This window comes from Micropterus dolomieu, linkage group LG14 (genome assembly GCF_021292245.1).
Source record: "Micropterus dolomieu isolate WLL.071019.BEF.003 ecotype Adirondacks linkage group LG14, ASM2129224v1, whole genome shotgun sequence".
Taxonomy (NCBI): Eukaryota; Metazoa; Chordata; class Actinopteri; order Centrarchiformes; family Centrarchidae; genus Micropterus; species Micropterus dolomieu.
The window spans coordinates 23410384-23433832 of NC_060163.1; the positions used below are offsets into that span (position 1 = coordinate 23410384).

A 23449-nucleotide genomic window follows, 5' to 3' on the forward strand; every position below is an offset into this window, starting at 1 on the left:
TTTGAAGTGATTTCCTAAAGCCTGGTGAAGATGCTGGAGCATGTCAAAGCCAACTGGTTGACTCTTGCACTCTATAAAACTCCCATGTCCTGAAACATTAATCCAAACCCCAAATATGTAAAATAAAAAATCCTAAATAAACCTCGAGTTTCCTCCGTAAGAGCCAGGGGCCCTGTTTGTTTTCTTCTGGGCTCTTAAGAGCTATTTCTGGGCCTTCAGGTCTAGACAGAAGACGACATCTGATCCTGCAGCCCAGCGTCAGTTGGACACATGCACATGTAGCTGACTCCAGAGGAAATTCTTTACAGCTTTCAGTGTCTGTGATACTCGCTCATTTTAAACGCTACAAAGTTCTCATTTTCAGTCGGTGTGTGTGGAAGTGTGTGTTTCTGAATGGCATTCCAAGGGCTTAAGAGGCGTGCACCTGCCGCCGAGATCAATAAAAATACCTTCATTCTTCCCGTAATAAGAGAAACACCCATGCCTGGTTTTAATAATGTGGTAAAATATTTATTTCAAGTTGATGTAAAAAAGGAATGAGTGAACCTGAGTGGTTCAACATCTATAACAAGACTGACCATCAGTTTACTGTACAGTGGCTCAACGAGACAGCCGCTTAGTTACGGATCGTTCTGCATCTTTTGGGTTCAAGTTTCTATTATCTATATTATTAAGCAGTAGGTTGAGGCTGGTGTTGTTCTTTATTTCATAGACAAATCCCATAAAAAGACCAAAACCAACAATACTTTTCCAATTTCCCTACCCTATGTGTGACTCTCTACTCCAAACCCACTGGTGCCTAGTGAAGATATAAATCTTAAAAATAGCTGTCACAGGCTCATTTACTTACTTAAAAATATAGTGATTGTAGTTTTAGTAGAGCTGCAACTATCGATTATTTTGCTTGCTCTATAAAATTGTTGATCAGTGTCTCCCAAAGACCAAGATGACGTCCTCAAACGTTCACAACACAAAGATTATTTAGTTTACTGTCCTAGAGGATTAAAGAAACCAGAAAACATTGAAGAAGCTGAAATCAAATAATTTTTCTTAAAACAAAATGACACAAACGGATTAATGAAAATAGTTGCCAATTAATTTAATAGCTGACAAATAATCAATTATTCGATTAGTCATTGCAGCTCTAGTAATTGATGGTAGTGGTTTCATGGTAATGAAGGAACATGTCATTAAGTGCAACGGTGTCTTTTTGGAGGATTTGTTGACAGTAAGAAAAATTTACAATATGCCTTTAACTGTTGGTTACAGTAGGATAAACTCAAACATTTGGCTCAGCATGTGGCTTCATACCCAGTGATCACACATCTACTCACTCTTAAGTTTTAAGATGTTCTGATATCTGGGTAATGTAATCTCTGTGGCACACGATAAACAGTCATTGAATTCTCTCCGTACACGAGCAAGCCCTCTCATTTTCCCTTCTTCAGTCCCAGCTGCTTCTCAGCAACATCGCGTAGTTTGTGCTTCTGGATCTGAGAAGAGAAAGAAAAACAGAAAGTTGTTTCTCCGGGTTGCGACTTGTACTGAAGAAAACGGCAACTAGACATAACAATTTAGCAATCAAGACTTTTGAGAATGAACAGCTGTTCTGAAACTAAAAATATTATGTTAGGGTTGAACTATATGACAATGAATGCTGTGAGACAGGGTATTGTTTTTTTTGTTTTTGTATTTTTTGTACAGATTATGCGATGTGTTGATTAATGAACAGAGCAGAGCTGTTCACCCACAATTCCAGTCTTGCATGCTAGGCTAAGATAATATGCTGGTAGCTGTAGCTTCATATTTCCTCTACAGACATAAAGGTAGTGTCAATCTTTTTATCTAAACCTGTGTTGTAATTTATCACAGGCTGTTACAGCAGCTATTAACTGTAGATCTGTTTTTTAGTCTGCACGCGTGCCGTCTTAATGACCTTGGTAAATAAGCCTTATTTGTCTGTCATTTATAGGAACATGAGCTCTGCTGAAAACACCAGGATTTGGAAAATTACCTTTCCGGTAACAGTGAGCGGGTAGCTGGTGACAAAAAGTACGTAGCGAGGAATCTTGAAGTGAGCGATCTGAAAGGAGCAGATGAAGAGGGAGACACTGAGCAGAGTCATTCAAACTGTTTGACAGGAAGATGAAGTTCAAAATAATTCCATGCTCATTATTTTAATGTCAAAAAGAGAATTGTGCCTCACCTGCCCCTTGCAGTAAGCCTTGATTTCTTCTGCAGTGCAGTCCTGCCCGTCTACCAGTTTGATACAGGCGCAGACCTCTTCACCCATACGGACATCCTCGACTCCCACCACCTGACAAACAAAAAGACCTGTTGCTCTGCAGCAAAAAAGTAGCCTCACTGGATTTAAAGTAGGGCTGGGCAATTAAACAATAATAATAATTATCAAAATATAATTTTCCTCAATAACAATATAACAAATGTTCAATATATCGTCAATAAATGTTGATTTATTTAATTTGAATTCATTTTTAATTTTCATTTTTCTATTAAGATATTTATTTTTCTGAGGAAAAGGGACTGAAAAAATATTTACTAATCATATTTATCATAATTGTTTTGAAGGTTCTACCTCAAATTTGTGAAGTGATCCACTGTTTGTGACATTCTGACCATAAAGAAAAGTTTAACCACACAATTAACCATTTGGTTTCTTAAATTTTTACTCAGGAGCAAAAATCAGCCTTTAAACTTGAAAGAAATAATTATTTGACATCTATCGAGATAATTATCACTATCGAACAGTATATTTGTTTTTTTTATCGTGATAACATTTTTGGCCCCATCGCCCAGCCCTAATTTAATGTATTGTTTGATGCAACACATACATCTCAAAATCTCCCTCATTGAAAAAAATCTGTCAATATGCAAATATTGCTCATTTCAAAAGTTTTTTTTTTTTCAAAAGGTTTTCTACTATTTGACTGAATGGTCCATTTCCAATAAATACAAATCCTGTATTTCAGTAACATGAATGGCTCCAAACCAAACTACGCACAAAAAGTAAGGGAATTTATGTTTGGTAGAGTTTTTCTTTGTTGTAACAATGCCAAACAGCTTTTCTTTGCTCTTGACTCTTATTTGGTGGTGTTTGGTGGATTGGATGTTTGAAGTCTCAAGAAACAATTTATTCATTCATTCAAACATGAGTGTCAGTAGCGTGCGGAAGAACACCGCTGCAACAGCCTGGCACCTCTTCCTCGTGCTGGTCACGCACCGCTGTGAGATGGCATCCCATTCTTCAGCCAGCATATGCTGCAACTCGGCTCACCTGTGCCTCCATGACTTTGGGGTGTGTGTGCAGGAACTGTTCAATCTCAGCCGGGTAAACGTTCTCTCCACCTCTGATGATCATGTCTTTAATCCTGCCCTCGATTCGGCAGTAGCCGTACGCATCAATGCTGCCAATGTCTCTGCGGGAAACAGGAAAACACTTGAACATCGGCAACTGTAATAATAATAAAAAATAATTTTGTTAACTGCGTTTCCTGTACATAACTGCGGGTCCTCTCACATGGAGGTCGCCATGTTTCTACAGTAGCTCCGATCACCCCACTAAACTTTTACAGCCCTGGTAGTATATGTATGTAATGTTGGTTGGATTGTAATTTCATGTAGGCCTAGTTATTCTCCAGTGCTGTGTGTGTGTTATGGCTTTGCTACGTGGACAGAAATGTGTGTTAAGTTCACGAGACAAACAGCTGATAAATATTATTCGCAATAAAACTGTAGAGCATGGAAGTTCAGACCAGCCAGCTAAACGTCACATTTTACTGCCTTGGTGGAAAAATGTTTTTATTTATTTTTACTGCTAATGGCGTTACGCTAACAAGAGAGTGTGACTATCAAGTGACCAATAATGCTTACTTTCAGAATTTGCATTAAGAATAAAACATATTTGTTTGTAGGCTGTGTAACTATTGTGTAATTTGATAAATAACAGGGTAAAATTATGGCTACTAGTACTACTTTGTGTTTCTATTGTATGTCAAAAAAGAAAAGAAAATTTAAAAAGACATAGGGGGTTGTGGAGGGTGAGCAATCCGTTGCAATTCACAACCATCACCACTAGATGTCCCTAAAACTTACACACTTAACCTTTGAGTTCAAAGTTCAGGATCACAATATGTAATGCTTTGTGCGGCGTACATACTAGCAGGCCACTCACCCAGTTTTGTACCAGCCTTCTTTAGTGATGCACTCTTGTGTTTTGGCCGGATCCCCCCAGTACTCCAACATCACACAGTAGCCTCTGATCATGATCTCCCCCATCATCCCCAGAGGGAGCACTTCCCCTGTTGTAGGGTTCACTATTTTAGCCTGTGGAGCAGTCGATTCATATTTTATAATGACACAAAGTTGATTAACTAAACAAAATCAGTGTTTTGTAAAACATATAATTCTGTTCAGGGCTGAACAATAATTAAATTTAATGTCTGTTTCAATATATACATTTGACATATTTAAAAAAAAATGAAGAGCTAATAACATAGCCACTGAATTTATAAAGTCATTTTGAAAAAGTACTTTATATTAATTTCAGCCATATTTCCATATCACACTCCAGTGCCATTAAGATTTGTTTATTAAAAAAAAAAATACTGTACTAAAGATGGTGATGTTAAACCATATCTTAATGAAATGTCTTAATTAATGTTGAAGTACCTCTAAGTGGTCCATGATGAAGCCGATGGTCTCCGACTTCCTCTCCAGGTTGTCTGTCGGAGACGCACAGAACGTCACGGGGCTGTTCTCTGTGGTGCCGTATACAATCTGTCAAACACACAAACAGCATGTTATGAGCAGAGAGAGGGATGTAGGACGGGATGGTGCAGCGTCGGAGTAACATTTTCGAGCAAGAGTGAACCCGTCCCTGTGTTGTGTTTCCGCCACTGTCTACTTGAGGTTTTCAGATTAATTTTCCACTCAAGTGTGAGCCTGGGAGCTCAGTGAGGTATGTGGTGCTTCTCTGACAACCGGCACACCTGTAGTGGACAACATGGTGGGACGCAGCAAACAGATCGACAATTGTACTTGAGTATTTCCATTTAAGGCAACTTTATACTTCCGCTGCACTACTACATTTTGGAGGCAAATATCACACCTACACTACATTTATCTGGTAATTTGAGTTACATTGTAGATTCAGATTATTAATACAAAATATATCAACTTCTAATACATAATGTATTATTACAGGTACGCTGGCCATCAGTATATAAATAAATTAGAATAAGCTCCATTTGAAGTAATGTGTACATTAATGCATCACTAATTACAATCCAGTATATAAATGAATGTGGTGGCCTCCATGTCTTTGTGAGCAAAGTTAACTGATTATTAATAAATGATCAATACCAAGACAGTTAATAATTAATACCTAATAGATTAATTATGTGTTATTGTTATTATTATTTTTTATTTTTTGCTAAAAATGTTTTTCTGGAAACAGGAGCTCCACAAAAATACTAACATGTTTTTTTTTTTATTCATTATTTTTTATTTTAAAGTCTAAAAAAATTGTGATAAACGTCTCAAGTTCCAGGGGCCCATGGTGACGTCTTGAAATGTTTTCTCTGAATAGCAGTCCAAAACGCAAAGATATTTAATTTACGGTGATATAAAACTGAAAAAAGTAGAAAATACTGATTTTGGCGAAGCTGAAACCTCTAAATATTTACCATTATTGCTTGAAAAATCACAGTTAATCAATTATCAGAATAGTTGCTGATTGAATTTCTGGCCATCGACTATAATCATTTCAGCTCTAACTATTGTACTTAGAAAGTCTCCCAAAACAGAAATATTTATTTGTTCACGACATTTCAGAACCTTTTCCTTTACTACATTTATCTGATAGCTGGAGTTACTTTGCTGATTCAGATTTTACAGTCAGAGAGATGCAAGGTCATAAATATAACTTTCTGAGGAGAAAAGAGACAGAAAGATAAAATATACTGTGGTGCTCACAGGTGAAGATTCAATCAGAGGGGAAAGCTTAAAGACTGTTGGACAAATAGGACCTGCAGGGCATTTTAGAGGAGGACACGGTGAGAACTTTACCTGGAAAATCAGGGAGGAGAAGATATTAATTTACTTAAATTGTGTTTCAAAAATCGTCCTTGCAGCATGCAGTGGTTGGTTTATGAGATCCTGCTTCCTGTTGTGACTGTGCACGTGTATCTCTGTCTAGTGTTTAGATCAGACTGTCGTGAATATAAAATATTTGCCATTCAAAGATTTTTAAATGGCATGTTTACCCGAATTACAAAATCATTTTGTTGTACAGTCATGAAGATGGTTTTGGTTATTTGTACAGTGGAGGTTAGAGCTCAAATAAGTCGATTAATCAATAAGCAACTATTTTGATAATCACATAATTGTTTTATTTACCTTTCAAGCAGGAATGCCAATAATTAGCTGGTTTCAGCTTCTCACATGTGAGAATTTGCTGCTTTACCCTGTTTTAAATGATTTTAAATTGTTTGTTCCTCATTGTGGCCCCCATTTAAATCCAAAATCTCATCCCTCTTGTGATGGTCTGGTGTTAAAGGTTTTCAACTGGAATTCTGTACAATGCGATTTTGGATTCAGGCATTACCACACAAGGTTTTAGTTGGTTTTGGAGTGGCCGAGAGTTGCCTTGTTTTTCACGTCTCACTTCATAACCGCAGAACTCTCCGTTTTCCCTCAGTCCCTGTCCGAACCTTTCCATGTTGGCCCCGAGCACAGAGTCCAGGTAATTTTTCTCCTATTTCTCCATGAAGTTTAAGACTTCAAAGATGTGGATAAGCTTAATAGGTGGATCGGTGCACAAAATTCCCAAGCTAGGTTTGTTGATTAGAGATATTTTCCCCGTATGAAAGTTGTACAAAAGACTGGATTTAGTTTATTTACATAGTACATTAGTACATTTAGAAGAATGTACACAAATGAGAATTCAAAAAGACAATAAAAAGTATAAAAAGATTAATACGCTACATAGGGTCATTGTTTCTTTACTACATGCAAATTATTTGTAACATACTAAACATTTTCTTCAACACTTAAAATTTAAAATGGCATTTCATAAAGCATTTCTTGCCAACTAGGATTGTTACTGAAAAGTGTTGACTTTATGCATATCTTATGTATATTTAGTATCTTCTCATTTTCCGGACTTTTGGAGGTGGTAACTTCGCTCACATCCAATAAAGCTTTTACAAAATGAAGCCTTCTTTTTGTCTAAAATACAACATGTATTGTATCTAAATCTAATGGATGTGTTTCCAAGGATTTGTCTCCCCCTAGTGTGTGAAAGCTGAATTGCATAATTGTTTCATTTTGTAAAGTTGTTTGTTGAGATAAATGTGATTCTTTACTATCTACAATAATAATTTAAAAAAAACAATACTTAAGTTATATCTGTAAAAAAAACACTCACTGTTATTCCCTTTACGCCCATTACAGAAATGATATTCTTCACAAGTTCTGGAGGACAAGGGGAACCCGCCATGAGGCCTACAATACAGAAACAAATGCATGTAACCTGTGAAATCAACAGTTTATAAAAATATTCTCAGGAAATTTCTATAATATCAGTAGGAAAAAGGCATTAGGTCATCAGAATGGGCACTTGTTTTGTTGAAAAACAAAAGAATATACACAATAGCGAATGTGTGTGCTGCTACCATCTTCTCAGTCTTTTTCCTCACCTGCCTCAACGGAGGACAAGTCGTATTTTGCCAAGTCCGGCTGGTTAATCATATCAACATACATGGTGGGGGTGCCGTAAATTAAGGTGCACCTGTGAGAGACAACAAACGGGTATCTTCACTGACAAATTGCCAAAATAAACCTGCAAAAATTTAGCCAAACTGTGCATAAATTTCTTTTAAAAGTATGTCAGTATTTTAGTAAGTTTCTATGAGAAAATAAAAGCTGTTAAATTCAAAAGTAAATATTAACACTAGACGACTTTGCAAAAAATAAATAACTTTGCTGATGAATCCAACTTTCTCTGTTGATTAGGAGACCGTCTATGTAATGTGCCTTTGAATAGTTTCTTTTGAAGTCCTTACCACATGCTGTAAAACATCATACTTTATTTTGAAATACCACTTTCATGTCTGTTCACTAAATATGAACCTACAGCTCATCTGCATCAGAGCATCAGGTGGTGATTTTAGAAAAGGAAGTTGAAGCATTGGATTGCATTTACACCTGAATGTTCCCGTGTGAAGCAGAGAGTTATGTGGAAAATTTGACCTTTTTTGAAGTATATTACATTTACTTATTTAGATTTATCCAAAGCAAGTTACGGCAGAGGTTGCAAGTCTCCGGAACAAAGTAGCGGTTAAAGGGGCATTGTGTGGTTTTCAGCGGCCACTAGCAGTGCGGTTCTAAGATTGCAACCAGGCGTGTGCTCGTACATGTGCTAGCTTCTACTCATAATACGATACACAATCGATTTCATACAGAGATTCCACACCGGCACGCCAGCATCAGCATGTGCAGCTTGCACAGGGACACAGTGGTGGATGTGTCACAGCGGGGAATCGAACTCTGGTCTTTGAGAGGGCATTTTCTTGAAAGATGAGCTAGGTGGTGCGTGTCCTTCAACATCCTGTACAAGATGACCAATTATTTGTACAACTCAGGGAACATCTCGTCAGGTCCTCGGCATCAGCACCAAACCTGGCTGCATGAAAAGTTAATTATACAGCTTATTGCTAGAAAAACACAATTACTATACCACCCCTATAAAACCACTTTCCCTGTGAAGCTAGAACTTTGAACCTAAAATATGAGTCTGTTGAGGCAGATATATATTCAGACACTTAAGCAAATGATCCTTTTAATTGCAGGGGTAAAAAGTAAGCACTAAAAAATAAGTACCAGTTGTTTGTCTTAAGAAGAAAAAGAAACAAGAAAACATATAGTTTATATAGTTTTATATGTTTTTTAGAAATAATATTTCTATTATGGTACATTGGTATCCAATCAACGTATATAACCCTTGTGTGTCCCTCAAAAATCATTGCATTTATTTGATAACTTAAAACCTTTGTTGTGTAATATTTACTATTTTACTGTTTTTAGCTATAAGATGAAGTTACTATATGCTTTATGGAACAAATATATATATATATATATATATATATATATATATATATATATACATACATACATACACACACACACACACACACACACACACACACACGTTTTAATATGTTTAGGGTTTATACAACTCTGTCTGCATGAGGATTTTATTTGCTTTGCTGAGTCCAGGTGCAGAAGGGGAGTCATGATTAGTTTACTCACCTGAATGAGCTCAGTGTGGGTTAAAAATACCAGTTTAAAAAGGGTGTGCTGATGGAGCAGTGGATAAGATGCACGCCTTAGGTGTGAGAGACCAAGGGTTATAAAAGATGGTGTTCACTGTAGTTTATCTGAGCTTGCCAAGATGTAACTCAGGTTTCTGTCTTGTAAAAGAATAAAGACTCTTTTTGAAATTTACTCCTACTTTCAAACATAGGTATAAAAGTATGTTACCAAATGTCTTAAAGCTTAGAATCACTCTTACTCTCCAAGTTATTTAAGACAGCTTTAGAGGTCTCTTAAGTGGTTAGGAGTTGCCAGCAGGGGCTTGTGATGGCGCTGTGGAGACAGAGACGTGCGGTGATTTAGGGCCATCACAACCATTAATAAGCCGAATTGTCATAGAGACAATTTCGGCACAAACAGCTTCACTCACTGTCACGCGTTTCATCGATGCCCCAGCAACGCCCCACGTAATCCCACAGAAACAACACAATTCATGCAAATAGCCGGCTTCCCAGGAGTAGTAGGCGCAATCGATGGCACTCATATAAAGATCAACTATTTCTTATCGTTCATTTCCAATTTGTATATTATAATGAATTCTCTTTATTATTTATTGTCAAACCACTCAGTGTGAATTTATCTGAGAATATTCTTAAATAAGGACATCTATTCAGTGATTGGGCCTTGTTTATGTCGTCTACCAAAATCCTGTTTGCAGCACAGCAAAGTGCCGTGAATCAGGACTAAGACTGACACTTGAGATTTAGTCCGACACTTTACTTAAATTAGGACTATGATGCTTGATAACTAACTTTTAAGCACAGCTTTGAGCCAAGATTTTTTTTACTCTTAAGTCAATTCTTAGCAGTTCTGCAGAACTTATGAGAAAGCTTGATAAATACAGGCCCTGATCCCACTCTGGAAATGTCATCTGATCAGAGGACTTGAAGCTGAAGTTTTACCAGATTCTGCAGACTTACACCATAAAACTACATGCAAAGTTTGAACCTTAGACCTCCGAACTCTGACACACACACACACACACACACACACACACAGGCAGTGTGATTTCTCTAACCTTCTTGCCTTCTTGTTTTAAAGTATGTTCTCCTAATCCTTTGTTACAGGGTATTGAAGCTCAAGCAGCTTTCTGTTACCTCTCCCTACCATTTGGAACCACCAATGAACCTTGTGTAGATTTAAGAGAGGTCTGCGCACAAGTCGTTTGTTTCACTTTATTTTTAAGTTTGAGACCAAATGTATGGACCTGGCCAAGGATTTCTCACATTACCTTTCACTCTCCAGTGCTGCTATGTTGGCCTTTCCATTGTACCCAGCAGAGGGAAAGACCAGGGAGACGCCATGCACGGCCATACAGAGCCCGCCGGCCACAGAGCCAAAGCAGTGGTACAGAGGCACGGGTAGACAGACACGTGTGTGAGGCTGTGGGACAAAATCAGAAGATAAAAAGGTCACAATTATCAACCGTTGGATTGAACTAATGCACTTGTGTCTGAAAGGGACCAGCTGTCTGCAGCCGGGTGGAAAGTCTTCACAGGGGAAAGGAGGGTTGTAATAATACAGATGTATTTAATTGATAAGGCTCGAGTTATTCTATGTTTTTCTTATTATCAATAAATCCCATTAAAACACTAAAAACAACAGGGTGTTACTCCATCTTTCAGTACTTTTAAGTAACGTGTCAGTAAAGACTCACCCTCCAGGTGTATCCCACTCTTTTGCCAACAAAGTAGGCATTGTTGATCATGTTGTGATGAGACAAGGTGGCACCCTTTGGAGCCCCAGTTGTGCCCTGGTAACAGATATTAGAAATAAATTACTGTATATTTAGAAAGCCATTAAAAGGGTTTGATACCTTATGTCAAGGTTACTCTTGTCCTGTCTCTGTAAATACAGCTAGAGAAAGAGAACTACTCTGTAAATGTTAGCTGTCATGTAAGATGAAATCATTTTAACCAAACGTTAAAATAGCGTCCACAAAAAGCTTATTGCTTATTTTTGCTGCTTACAGGCTCAGACTGTTAAAGGAGGTGTCTGACAAATTCATGGAAAGGAACCTTACTAGTGACTCCTGGCGACACCCTTAATTTTTGCAGGAAGACGCCGTTGGAAAAAACTGGACATCCAGCTAGAAAGGAATAAAACCTTTAAGACATGCAACAAATACCGAAGTGAACTGGATGTTTATCGGGTCATCAAAGGAGAGCTTCTTCTGCAGATCCTGAAGCTGCCGCATGTACTGGCTGCTCCCTGCCTGCATCACGTCATCAAAATGAAGCATTCCTGGTTGTCGGCTATCCAGAACAATCACAGAGCGGAGGTCTGGGAGTCTGAGGAGAAAACCAAACAAACAACAGAATGTGGGTCATGCTTTCGAGGAGTTTATTTATTTTAAATTAAAATTAGGCAGCTTCGACTGTGTCTCTCTCTGTGATAAAGTAGCGTGTTACTGTTAAATCCATGTATCCTGTTTAGCCTGCTGACATGAATCTTTCTGTGCATGTAGAAAAAACCGAGGTAGCTAGAATATTTCACATACTGAGGTCAGGGGTTCAAATTCCCATCAAATAAGCTTTGCACACATCACCACCTGAAATATTTAAAAAAGTATTAAAGGCCCATTTACCCCAGCATAAAGCAGCAAAATGTTATTATAAAATGGTTAGTGGATCTGCGTGAATATTTTGCTTGTTGACCGACAGCAGGCTTTACTGTATTGAGAGCCGAAGAGATATATATATATATATATATATATATATATATAAACATAAACATAGAGCTACTGTAGAATTTAATCTCTTCTCAGGCTGTTTGAACCCCTAAATTCCCCAAAACAACTCTAGAATCTGAGTTTGGCATCTTCTAGAAATAAAACATTTGCCACAGCTGACGTATGTTTTGCAGTTCAGAGACTGCTGAAGAGTTAGGACCAGTGACATTAACAGGTGAACCTCATGCAGCTGTACCTGGCACTCTTGATGTCTCCTGGGGCCGACGACTCGATCTCTGGACAGATCTGCCTCAGCATGTCGCAGTACTTCTGAGTCTTAAACTGCGTAGGGCACACTATAGCTTTACACCCAACCTGTGAAAAGAGGAGCAGAGGATTCAGTCTCCGCGTGTCACAAATGTAATAACAGGGAATTAAAAGTCACCCACCTTCCGCAACGCAAACTCCACCTCCTGCAGTTGGTACGCTGGGTTCACAGACACCTGTTGGGTGGAACAACCAAAATGTGCATAAAGAACAAACTGCTTTTTCCCTGAGAATGTCTGTTTTCACCAATATGATTTAATTTAAAGGTGCCCACAGCCATGTTTGTCCTTCACTTTGTGCTGGTATTTTGATTGATTGATTGTCATTAAGTACATGTTAGTTCAGAGCCCCTGAAGTCCCATAAGATTATGTTGTTTTTTGTGTGCATAGGATAATAACTTGTTCCCACAAGATAATTATCTTATCTAATAAACCATGGGTTACTAAAGAACCTAAAAAGGCCTTGAATAAAAAGTAAAGGATTCATTGCCCCCCTCAAAAAGCTCTCCCTCAACCCAACTCAAGTTGAGAATTATCGGCCAGTTTCACTTCTACCATATTTATCCAAATCTATTGAACGGGCAGTCTTCCAACAGGTCTCAGAATCCTCTCACCGAATGACCTCCTAGATCCATATCAGTCTGGTTTTAACTCTACTGAAACGGCTCTTCTGTCTGTAACAGAAGCCCTAAGGTCAGCTAAAGCTCCAGCCCAATCTTCGGTTCTTATCCTGCTTGACCTATCAGCTGCCTTTGTTAGTCAATCACATGATCCTCCTATCCGCACTCTCAGCAATGAGCATCACGGGTAAAGCACTCCTGTGGTTCGAATCCTTCCTTTCGGGGAGTTCCTACAATTTTTTGTGGCAAGGACAATTATCCTCCTCCCACTGCCTCTCCACAGGGGGCCCCCAAGGCTCAGTGCTAGGGCCACATCTCTTCTCAGTTTACAACACCTCACTGGGGCCGATCATTCGCTCTGCACGGCTTCTCTAATCACTGCTACGCAGACGATACTCGACCTATCCTTCCCGCCAGACAACCCCACCGTCTCGGTTCGGATCACAGACTGCCTCTCGGACATATCTGCATGGATGAAGGCTCGCCACCTTCAACTAAACCTCTTTAAGACTGAACTCTTGGTCATTCTAGCCAAGCAATCTATCCACCATAACATCAAACTACAAACTGACTCCTCAACCATCACCATGAGTAAATGTGATGTAAATGGAAATTTTTTTTACAGGGGATTGACAGGAAAAATAGCTGTAAAGCAGCGAGCATTTTGTCTCCTTCAGATCGTCTTCTTCATAGTGAATTTTCTCTGTTGCCATCAGGAGGTCGTTATGCTTTACCTGCTTTAAACTAACCACCCCTCTTAATTATTTTATCCCTTCTGCAATTAGACTTTTAAATGCATAAAATGTATTTTTTGATTATTTATTTATTCTTCTCCATGGTGTATATGTGGCTTGTGTGCAGCTGCTCTTAACTATTTGCCCCCCTGTGCGATTATTAAAGTTGTGAGCTTGAGAGTACAGGCAGTGTTTCTCTAACAGTGTTTTTGTCAGTGCTGTGTATACTGCACACTGTGCTGTAGCTACGACTCACCAATATAACGCCAGCTTTGGCTGTTGCAAACTGGAACAGGATCCATTCATAAGTGTTGGGTCCCCACATGCCCAGCCTGTCTCCTTTCTGCAGTCCAAGCGCCAGCAGCCCGGCTGCAGCTTGATCCACCTGTAGACATTACGGAGAAATTAATAGGTTTTTCTTCTAGATTCTAAAATTCCCATCTTTGAGAACACAAACACAGTGAGGTGCTGCCAGTGTGAGCTTACGACTATCCTGCCTTCATCAGGATGGTGTTGGAGGCTGTTTCTGGCCTTCGTATATAAAATTAATTGAATTCCTGATGTGACCAATAAATCACCATAAATACAATTTCACAATATTGTTATTAACTCTTTCATCTTAACCAACTAACGGGTAAGAAAGTTGAATATCCATTTTTCAATATAAGCAAACAAATTCTGGTTTCTTTAAACCTCATTGTTCAGAATACTCTTTGAAAACACTGTGTATCCAAATCACTTCTATCACTTAACATTTACGAACATCCCTAACTAATTTCAACACATCCATCCATGAAATGAATTTCAAACTTTTCTCAAAAAAGATTCCATTATTTGAGATAATTTGAGATTTTGATATAATGCAGAATCTTTCCTCATTTAGTTACTTGATTAAATGATCAGAGTACTTTTTTCACCACTGCTTGTCAGACATGGAATATGAAACATTACAGGCTTCATCTATCTGTTAAAGTGACGGCTTTTGTGTCATTCAGACAAGGCAGGACGGTTACAGCGAGACACACCCCAACTTAAGATAGTCTCTTTCACAAGATTTCATAGTTTATTATATTAATTGTGTGCTGATTTCTTTTCTCCTCTGTGACAGTTCACTGAATATCTTTGGGTTGAGGACAAGACATGACATGTGAGGACGTCTTCTCAGGCTTTGGAAACGGTGATCAAACTGTTTCCCCATTTTAATGACCAAACTACTGATTGTTTAATTGAGAAAATAATCGACAGCTTAAGCGACAATGAAAATAATCTCGTTAAAAGTGATGCGGAAATGTGGCCCCACTTTTACAGTTTCAGTTTGAGTCACTCACCTCTTACTGTCCAGCTGCCAAAACTCTGATGATAGGTCAGAGGTCACTCTTATTTGTTACTGTGGGTCACACCAATGAGTGCTGGGTGGTGCCTATCAGACCATATGAAGGTTGATGTAACCTCTGATCGGCAGAGCTTTTATGTGCAGATCTCGATAGAGAGACACAACCTCGCTTCCAGTTTTACCCACTGGCCAATCGCAGGAATGCAGCGACGAATTGCAGCCCTAAAACCATTTTCTCCACAGGTCACCATCATAAAAGGGAAGTCTATAAAACTGTTGTCAGAAAACCTCGACCTGCAAACAAGGTCAGTTATGACTGTTTTATTATGGACGTTTTATATTTGAAAAGCTTTTCTCGAGCCGAGAAACGTGATTTTAAAATCTCTCAAGTCATCACAATGTACGTATATGGGTCGAACGGGAACTCGTGGGCGGGGCCATCAGGAGAAACACTACTGCACATATTAACTAAACCTTGACACTAGAAACTTTTTTGGAGTATGCGCCAGGCGAATAATTCTAATAATTTTAGAGTGAATAGGCGCCATCTTTGGGTCCGGTATCCAGTTTTAATGGCAGGACAAAAGTTATTCCCCACTGTTTGTCATCATGCCTCTGTGTGAAGCCCGAATGTCTTTCCACAGGTGCACTTTACACTGTTGTTGGCAAAGTAGGGATGGGCACTTATTTTAATTGCTGCTGGTTGTTTCTCAGACATTGTGTTTGCAAAACTTTTGAAGCCGTGGGCTGAAAATAATTATCTTGACTGAGTGAGAGCATGCGCGAGGAGGGGGGATGCAGCGTTAGATGTGGAGAGGCAGGGGGAGGAGGATAAGTGTCCTTGCCACAAATGCTCCTGGGTGTGATTGGTTGTTTTGTTCAGGGGGCGGTGGATTCTAGCAAATGGCACTAGGAGCAGTAGGAGGAGCCAGAGAAATCTATTTTTTATTTACAGTTTATCTGTCTCGTGTACTGCTGTCAGGATATAGTGACAGTTTTAGCAAACAAAATTTTATAAAAGTTACATGCAGCAGCTTTAAGTGTCAGTTTGGTTTCCATCGATAAATGTAATATCAAGTCGAGTTGCATTTTTTATTATATAATTGTACAGTAGCCTATACATTATGTAGGTGTTGCACAGAACCATAAACTAGAGGAACAACACCCAAACCTTACATCAGATTACGTTTTACTGCCTACTACTCTCTCCTTGATTTGTTTAATTTGACTAGAACATCATAACGCTTGTGTGTGATGCTTTGACTTTGTTCGCAGTTTTGGAGCTAATGTCTTCTGTTGATTAATCATTTAAAAGGCTTACTTCAAGTTTTCATAGTAAAAAGCTTTTAGCAATTGTCTTGCCACTAGTCTTTTTAGAGTCCAGATGCTAAAATTTTACAGGTTTGGAGTTTGCCCTGCAAAACAGGGAGAGAATGTGGAGACAGAGAGAAGCCTGTAACTTCCTATTGTTTTATATGGGTAGTAAAGCAAGGAAGGACTTTGATATTGTACATCTTCATAAAAGTACAGCGAAATCAAAGAAAACGTCTTTGGAGAAATTAAACTGGTAACTATACAACAAACCTAGTTCTTAGGGCTGTGAAATGAAAAGTATTTATTTTCAATTACAATTCTGGCTTCGAATGATTCTGAAAACAAGATAATTGATATAAAATAATTCGGTTCTGCAACGATGCTCTCATTTTGTCTTGTGTTATAAACCCAGCACACCCTTTTCCTTTACAGTGGTGGTTTAGTTCAGCTCGAGCCAAGATGACCAGGGGGTGTAACTGCTATAACTTTGTGATCAACATTATCTTACGTCTGTGTGTGTGTGTGTGTGTTGGAACAGGAAGGCAAATTCCTTTGTTTTTGTTGTTCACTGAAGACATTTGGGTTCAAGATCAAAAGATGAGACAAGAGTTCAGAATTTCAGCTCTCATTTCCTGGTATTCACATCTAGATGTGCTAAACAACTCAGGACTTTTCACCGTTTGTATTTGACCACAGCATTCTTAGGTGAGCAAAATTAAAGGAACAAATAATCTTAAAGTAAATAACATTTAATATTTGGTGGCATAACCCTCTCTTGCAGTAACTGCCTCAAGCCTGCGACCCATCGACATCACCAGACTGTTGCATTCTTCATTTGTGATGTTATTCCAGGCTTTTATCGCAGTTTCTTTCAGTTCTTGTTTGTTCCGGGGTGTTTCTCCCTTCAGCCTCCTCTTAAGGAGGTGAAATGCAGCTCTGTTGGGTTAAGGTCAGGTGAATGACTTGGCCAGTCTAAAACCTTCTACTTTTTCCCCTGATAAAGTCCTTTGTTTTGTTGGCTGTGTGCTTTGGCTCATTGTCCTGCTGCATGATAAACTTCCTTCTGATTAGTTTCAATGCATTTCTCCATAATCTGGCAGACAAAATGTTTCTGAACACTTCTGAATTCATTCTGCTGCGACCATCATCAGTTACATCATCAATAAATATTAATGAGCCTGTTCCAGAAGCAGCCATGCACGGCCGAGCCATGACATTACCTCCTCCATGCTTCACAGATGAGCTTGTATGCTTCGGATCATAAACAGTTTCTTTCTCCACACTTTGGCCTTTCCATTACTTTGGTACAGATTAATCTTGGTCTCAGTCCATCAGATTGTGCTCTCATCTCTGGACTTCTTTACAAATTTCACTCTGGCCTTCCGATTCTTCCTGCTGATGAGTGGTTTGCATCTTGTGGTGCGGTTTCTATATTTCTGCTCTAAGTCTTCTTCCAACAGTGGTTTGTGATACCTTCACCCTGCATTGTCAAAGTCGTTGCTGATGTCACTTCCTGATGTTTTGGGGGTTTCTTCACAGCTCTCATGATATTTCTGTCATCTACTACTGTTATTTTCCCTGGCCGACCGCTCAGCTTGACAGTGGCTTGCTTTTCCCCCATAGACAGCTCTCTGGTCTTCATGTTGGTTTATCCTCTTTAAACAGGAAATGCAGTCTTTATAGGTTTGAACCAAAGATGAAAACTTAGACTAGTCATGCAGAGATATTTAACCTAAAAGGCAACACCTGGGCAACAAGAAACATCTGTCAGTCACATGTTCCTTTACTTTTGCTCACTTGAAAAATGGGTGGGTTCAAATGGTGATTTGAGTTGTTTAGCACATCTAGATGTGAATACCAGGAAATAAAAGCTGAAACTCTGAACTCTTGTCTCATACTCATCTTTTGAACCCAAATGTCTTCAGTGAACAACAAAAACAAAGGTATTTGCCTTACTGTTCCAATAATTTAGGAGGGGACTGTATATGCATAAATAATACATTTTTAGAAATGAAGCATCCACTTTTAAAGAGGTCATATTATGCTATTTTGCTCTTTCCCGCTCTTTCATTGAGTTATAAATCTTTTTTGTGCATGTAATAGGTTTGCAAAATGAAAAAGCCCAAAGGGAGTTCCCATCCCCCACAGACAAAAGTGCTCTGAACTGCCTGAAAACAGCTCCTTTGCAGTCCAGCCTTTTCCCTTTGATCCCTGTGACCACAAAATGCACGTCATAATGCTCTACAAGCAGCTACTCCGACACCCCCTCAAAACCACTGGTGTAAAAACAGCGAGCTGCAGCAGACAGCTCTCCTCTCCCATCCAAACACTAGCTACCCTCCAGGCAGTCAGTGGACATAAAGTTGTTCCTGTGATGTAGAGACAGAGCTCAGTTAAAACTTTATGGATGAAAGATACTTTTGTTACAGATTAATAACTCACCACTCTGAAACTCTTGCTCCAGTCCATGTTGCCAAGCTGGTCAGCAACATGTACAGCTGAACCGAAGCCGTGTTTACTCACTTTTCTCACTGACCTGCCCTTCTCTGCTTCTGATTGGCTAGTAGTCCTTAACTAGGATGCTTGTATGTTATTCCTCAAATGTAAGTCGCTTTGGATAAAAGCGTCTGCCAAATGAAATGTTAATGTAAATGTAAGTGTGTAGGAACTGCGCATGCTCAACTCCCAACAAAGATCTTGTAAAGACGAGCTGTATCACTCCATAGCTAAAACGAAGCCTTCAACACAGGGTGAAAAGAGGAGCTGCAGCAATGTGCAGTATGACAAAAAATATGGTGTTTTTAGAAAATGAAATCATGTAAACCTGTTCTGGTACAACCTCTAAATAAAACTTTGAACCTGAAAATGAGCATTATACCACCTCTTTGAAAGTTCAATAAATGCATGGTGTTCCCAAAAGTCAGTGAGAATGGCTGATGGGCTACAGAATAAGAACAAAATTCAGGTTGAAGATGAATGCAATTTTCCTCCAAGGACTTACAGGTTTAGATTCAAGAGGCAAGTTTAACATTTTGGGCCATTCATAAAAATTGTCCAACACACACTAACGTTGATTTCTTGTACAGACGGAACTCTGATCTCAGTTGAAATGTTGAGACCTTGTGCATGTTAACATGTACTTTTATATTAAAATACTATGTTGAGGTCTTTGTTGATCTGCATCATTTGGGGTTGGGGTATGTTCATTGACTGGACACATGCAGAATACTTTGATAAAAAGACTCACATCCTGATTAAACTGTGCAAAGGTCTTGCGGACTCCATCTTCTACAAAGACCACGGCCTCTCGGTCAGGCCAGCGCTCCACAGTGTTCTGCAGGGTCTCTGCTATTGTAGAGTGGAGCAAAGATGTGGAAGACGTGCCGTGGGCATAGCTGGTAGTGAGAGTTGGGATAACAGGCGGAGAGTCCACATGTATGCTGCTGCAGGGAAACAGAAGGTGTTTTCAGACATTGGCAAATAAACTGTGGTCACAAATCATATTAAATACAGTTCTGAAATATGTGTGCATAGAAAGGAGGTCTGAATGGAAAATAACTACAGTTTAGTAGTATTATAATACAATCACATGAAAACTAGTTCTAATAGGAATATACTGTACTGTCGCTTTGAAGTGTGGAGTACCTCAAGGCAACAAAAAAAATAAACAAGTTCTGATACACAAACCTGTTTTCATTGTTTTTTTGAGAAATAATGAATAGGCTACTTTAACCTCTTTGGGCCTCAAACAGTTATTTAATTAAACCAGGAGGAAATCTGCTCTGTGGAAAAACAACTCATAAACATCTTAATTAACATCAACTTTATGACCCCAACCAGACACTGTTTTCCTGTAAGGGGTCACAAACCAAAAAGTTTGGGAACCTAAATTTGTAAAGTAACTCCAAATACATGTATTTCCCTCTGTAGTGGAGTAGAAGGAGTTTAGTAAAATACAAGTGCAGTAACATTAATCAAGCTTCGTTTTCTATTGTTTGTTCCTACAATAATAGAGATCAATAATTTTGTTTGTCAAAGTTATGGCGTTACATAAAACCGACCCTGTATTAGAGCTCAGAGTGGAATCAATCATTGCTGCAAACAAGGGTGTAGAATTTAGTAGGGATGACGGGGAAATATCTCCTCCCATATCCAGGACTACTGAATTGTCCCAAGGAAAAATTCTGATCCAGATATTAAAACATAACCACAGTTGTCCCTCAGTGACTAGTCAATGCATTTGGTTCACAAATAATGAACAGCTCTCTTCTCCACAACCAGTACAATGAGGTTTGGTTCGTTGCCTTTTATAGTCGATCAAGTACTTCAAAAAAAAAACAAAAAGCAAAAGCAGGAACACAGGAGGATGATAAGACTGGCCGGTAGATAAGCAGCAGGATTTGTCGTTATGAACACTGACATGAAATATCTGCCCTTGGATGGAGGTATCAGCATTACGCACAAAAATCTGAACATCTGCACAATACAATGTCAAAATAGTAAACAACTGTGTAAGCTAGACTATTTGTCTTTTCGCGATAGCAGCTGCTTTTCCTCCCATTTTTTTATTTTATTGTTCAAATGCGTAAAACCAAACACTGTGCACACAGATATAGCAGAGGGAGCCTATTTATAGAAAGTCTAGCCGTCGTTATGCAGTGCTAAATATGAGAACTTGAAAGTCACTGGTCATATGATCAGTCTTGCGGTGATTTTGTTATTAAAAGAAGAAAGTTAGGAATCTTTTAAAAGGAACACATTGTTTGTGATAAATGAGAGGTTCCTTTATGGTTTAAAAATGAATAAATCTCCGTTTATGCAGACGTATGAGCTTTAATTTTAAGTGGTCTCGACTGAACATTGCTCTACTCTTGGTGTATTCTTAATAAGTAAAATGCAAGTGTAACTCACCGACTTGCTGCAAGTAATCCGGGTTGACCAGTCCATGGTCGCTGCAAAACGTTTAAAGCTCTGGGAAAAACACAGGTGTTCCGAAGAGACTGGGAGCATAACGCAATCGTGGGGATCATTGTGCAGCTGCAGCTCACCGCGCCCCTCTCCGCACTGCAGGAAAGAACCACACTGATAGGGAACAGGAAATTTCCCCTTTTAATGGTTTGCAGCTCCTTGCTCGGACCTTGACCCATCACCTACTAGGCTATAAAAACCAGGGTTTTCTGAAACCACCAGCACAGTTCTGTCCTGCTGGTGGCGCCGTGCAGGCACACACCCTGAAGCTGGAGCTAATATCTGACATTTGTAAATATCCCTATCGGACATTAAAATACTAAGAAGTAGGTATGCACAGCACATAACATGCGTGCAGCCCTTTTACTGAAACCCATTTAGCCTGTCAGAGGAAGAAAAAAAACAGTGAGTCACATGATAAAGTGAAAGTGACATCAACAAGTCATTAGCCAGCACCATGGGTAACTGAAAGGTAAGTCCTCTCTTCTTGTTTTCAGCCACATGAACAACATCTGAACAAATCAACTTTCTTAAATATTGATGAGTGTTTTGATAACTTTTAACTTTAATGCCAGGTTGTCTGCCTACTTTAATATGACTCTTCTATGTTTGTACATTGAATATTTGATCAGATCTAGTTTGCGGTCCTGTTCATCCTTTACTGGCAAGCTAAATAAAATCTTATTTAAACAACACTCCGGTGGTTCTGAGTATTTATTTGTCACATTTATGTCGTGTTCTACAATCAAAAGTAATGAATCCATTCAACCCTGTTACCAAATAATTTTTATTAAAATAATCTTAAATGATTTTTCTCAGCTCACAAGGGTTTAACCTGTTGTCCTTTGAATTGTTTGAACAATTAAATGCTTAATGTATTTCAGCAAATATTTGAAAATAAATACTGAAATTAGTCAAACAAACATTGTAACTATTTAAAAGTTGGGCAAGATAGATTTAAAAAGTTGCTTAAATTAATATAAGTAAAGTCTTATCTAAAATTAAATGAGTATTCAATGTGAATTTCTTTACTTAATGGTAAAGGATTTATTAAAAAAATATTTTAAAATGTACTTTTAGAGGTTCCTGAGTATTGGTAACAGGGTTGCGCCACAGCACACAGCAAATAAAACATCTAATAAATAGTGCACTTTTGATGCCTGAGCTGGACGAATCTGTTACCTGTTCTTCTTATATACATAACAGAAAATGACAAAATAAAGGGTTCATCCTACATTGCTCTGGAATGGCCCATATAGGCCTAAGTTCAAGTTAAATTTGAGCTTCTTGGGGTGGTTTAACGCACGTTACCGGCGGAGGAAGGCCTAAATAGATGAGGGAGAGAGAGACTTCATTGATCATTAGGCCACGTGGTGGCGATCTTGCGACAAAGTTCAGGTTTCAATATCCTGAAATATTTCAACAAAGACCAGCCCATTGTTCCAGTCCAGGAGACACCGCCTTTCTGCCCTTTATTCTAAGTGTTATTATTTTACACACTCATCGCTGCCGGGAACACCGTAGCGAGCAGATTATAGCTCTACTAAGCCAAAAACAAACAAGCAGCAGTCAATACAGAGTTTAAAAGCCTACAGTAGTAGAGCTGAGTTCATGTTCACGGGTCGCGCGCTCTCAACCTGCATTACAGGTCAATATTGTCCTGCACCATGGTGCCTGATGGAAGTGCGTAGCAATGTTTATTTGGAGAACATGTTTTATTTTAGCCTGTTAATTTTGTTAATGTAAATAATACTAAACATGAAATACATTATTTGTGATTAAAAATAATGGTTGTTGGTAAATGAATTTGCTGAGCCCCCACTGGCTCCATCATAACTCGAACCCTGCATGTATGTAAGTATTATCAGCAACATTTACTTAAGGTATCAAAAGCAAAAGTACTCATAGTGCAGTTAAATAGTCCCTCTCTGTGTTTAACTATTAAAGGCATGTCTGATGTTTCTTGATCAATATCACAGCTGCATTAATGCGCATGTTGCATTTTACTGCTGTAGATGTTTAAGGTTAAGCTCATTTTAAATACTTTATATCCTGTTGGGTAGTTTAATCAATGTGTCATATTCTATAA

At 38.7% G+C, this 23449-nt stretch overlaps 1 protein-coding gene across 2 annotated transcripts; it reads right to left on the reverse strand.

Moving 5' to 3' along the window:
- Nucleotides 1-483: 483 nt before the first annotated feature.
- On the reverse strand, nt 484-21601 carry LOC123982615 (medium-chain acyl-CoA ligase ACSF2, mitochondrial-like). 2 transcript variants are annotated; one of them, XM_046068258.1, is made up of 16 exons: nt 21304-21601; nt 19640-19832; nt 14002-14130; nt 12514-12567; nt 12321-12439; nt 11522-11684; nt 11051-11146; nt 10625-10776; nt 7719-7810; nt 7448-7524; nt 4690-4797; nt 4193-4344; nt 3296-3437; nt 2207-2317; nt 2015-2083; nt 484-1493 (listed from the first exon to the last, which is right to left on the reverse strand). In XM_046068258.1, exons 1-16 carry the CDS (start codon nt 21537-21539, stop codon nt 1431-1433), a joined length of 1956 nt encoding a protein of 651 aa, XP_045924214.1. In that variant the 5' UTR covers nt 21540-21601; the 3' UTR covers nt 484-1430. The 2 variants fall into 2 exon arrangements, with proteins under 2 accessions (XP_045924214.1, XP_045924213.1); XM_046068257.1 differs by having other exon boundaries at nt 19640-19835; nt 21304-21600.
- Nucleotides 21602-23449: the final 1848 nt, after the last annotated feature.

Bases quoted from the DNA above. Each gene is read 5' to 3' on its own strand.
- LOC123982615 (XM_046068257.1), bottom strand. From the start codon at position 21,539: ATGGGTCAAGGTCCGAGCAAGGAGCTGCAAACCATTAAAAGGGGAAAT. The intron at 4,798-7,447 runs GTGAGTGTTTTT...TGTGTTTGACAG, and splicing joins TGGGCGTAAAGGGAATAACA to ATTGTATACGGCACCACAGA. The intron at 2,084-2,206 runs GTGAGGCACAAT...TGCTCCTTTCAG, and splicing joins AGGCTTACTGCAAGGGGCAG to ATCGCTCACTTCAAGATTCC.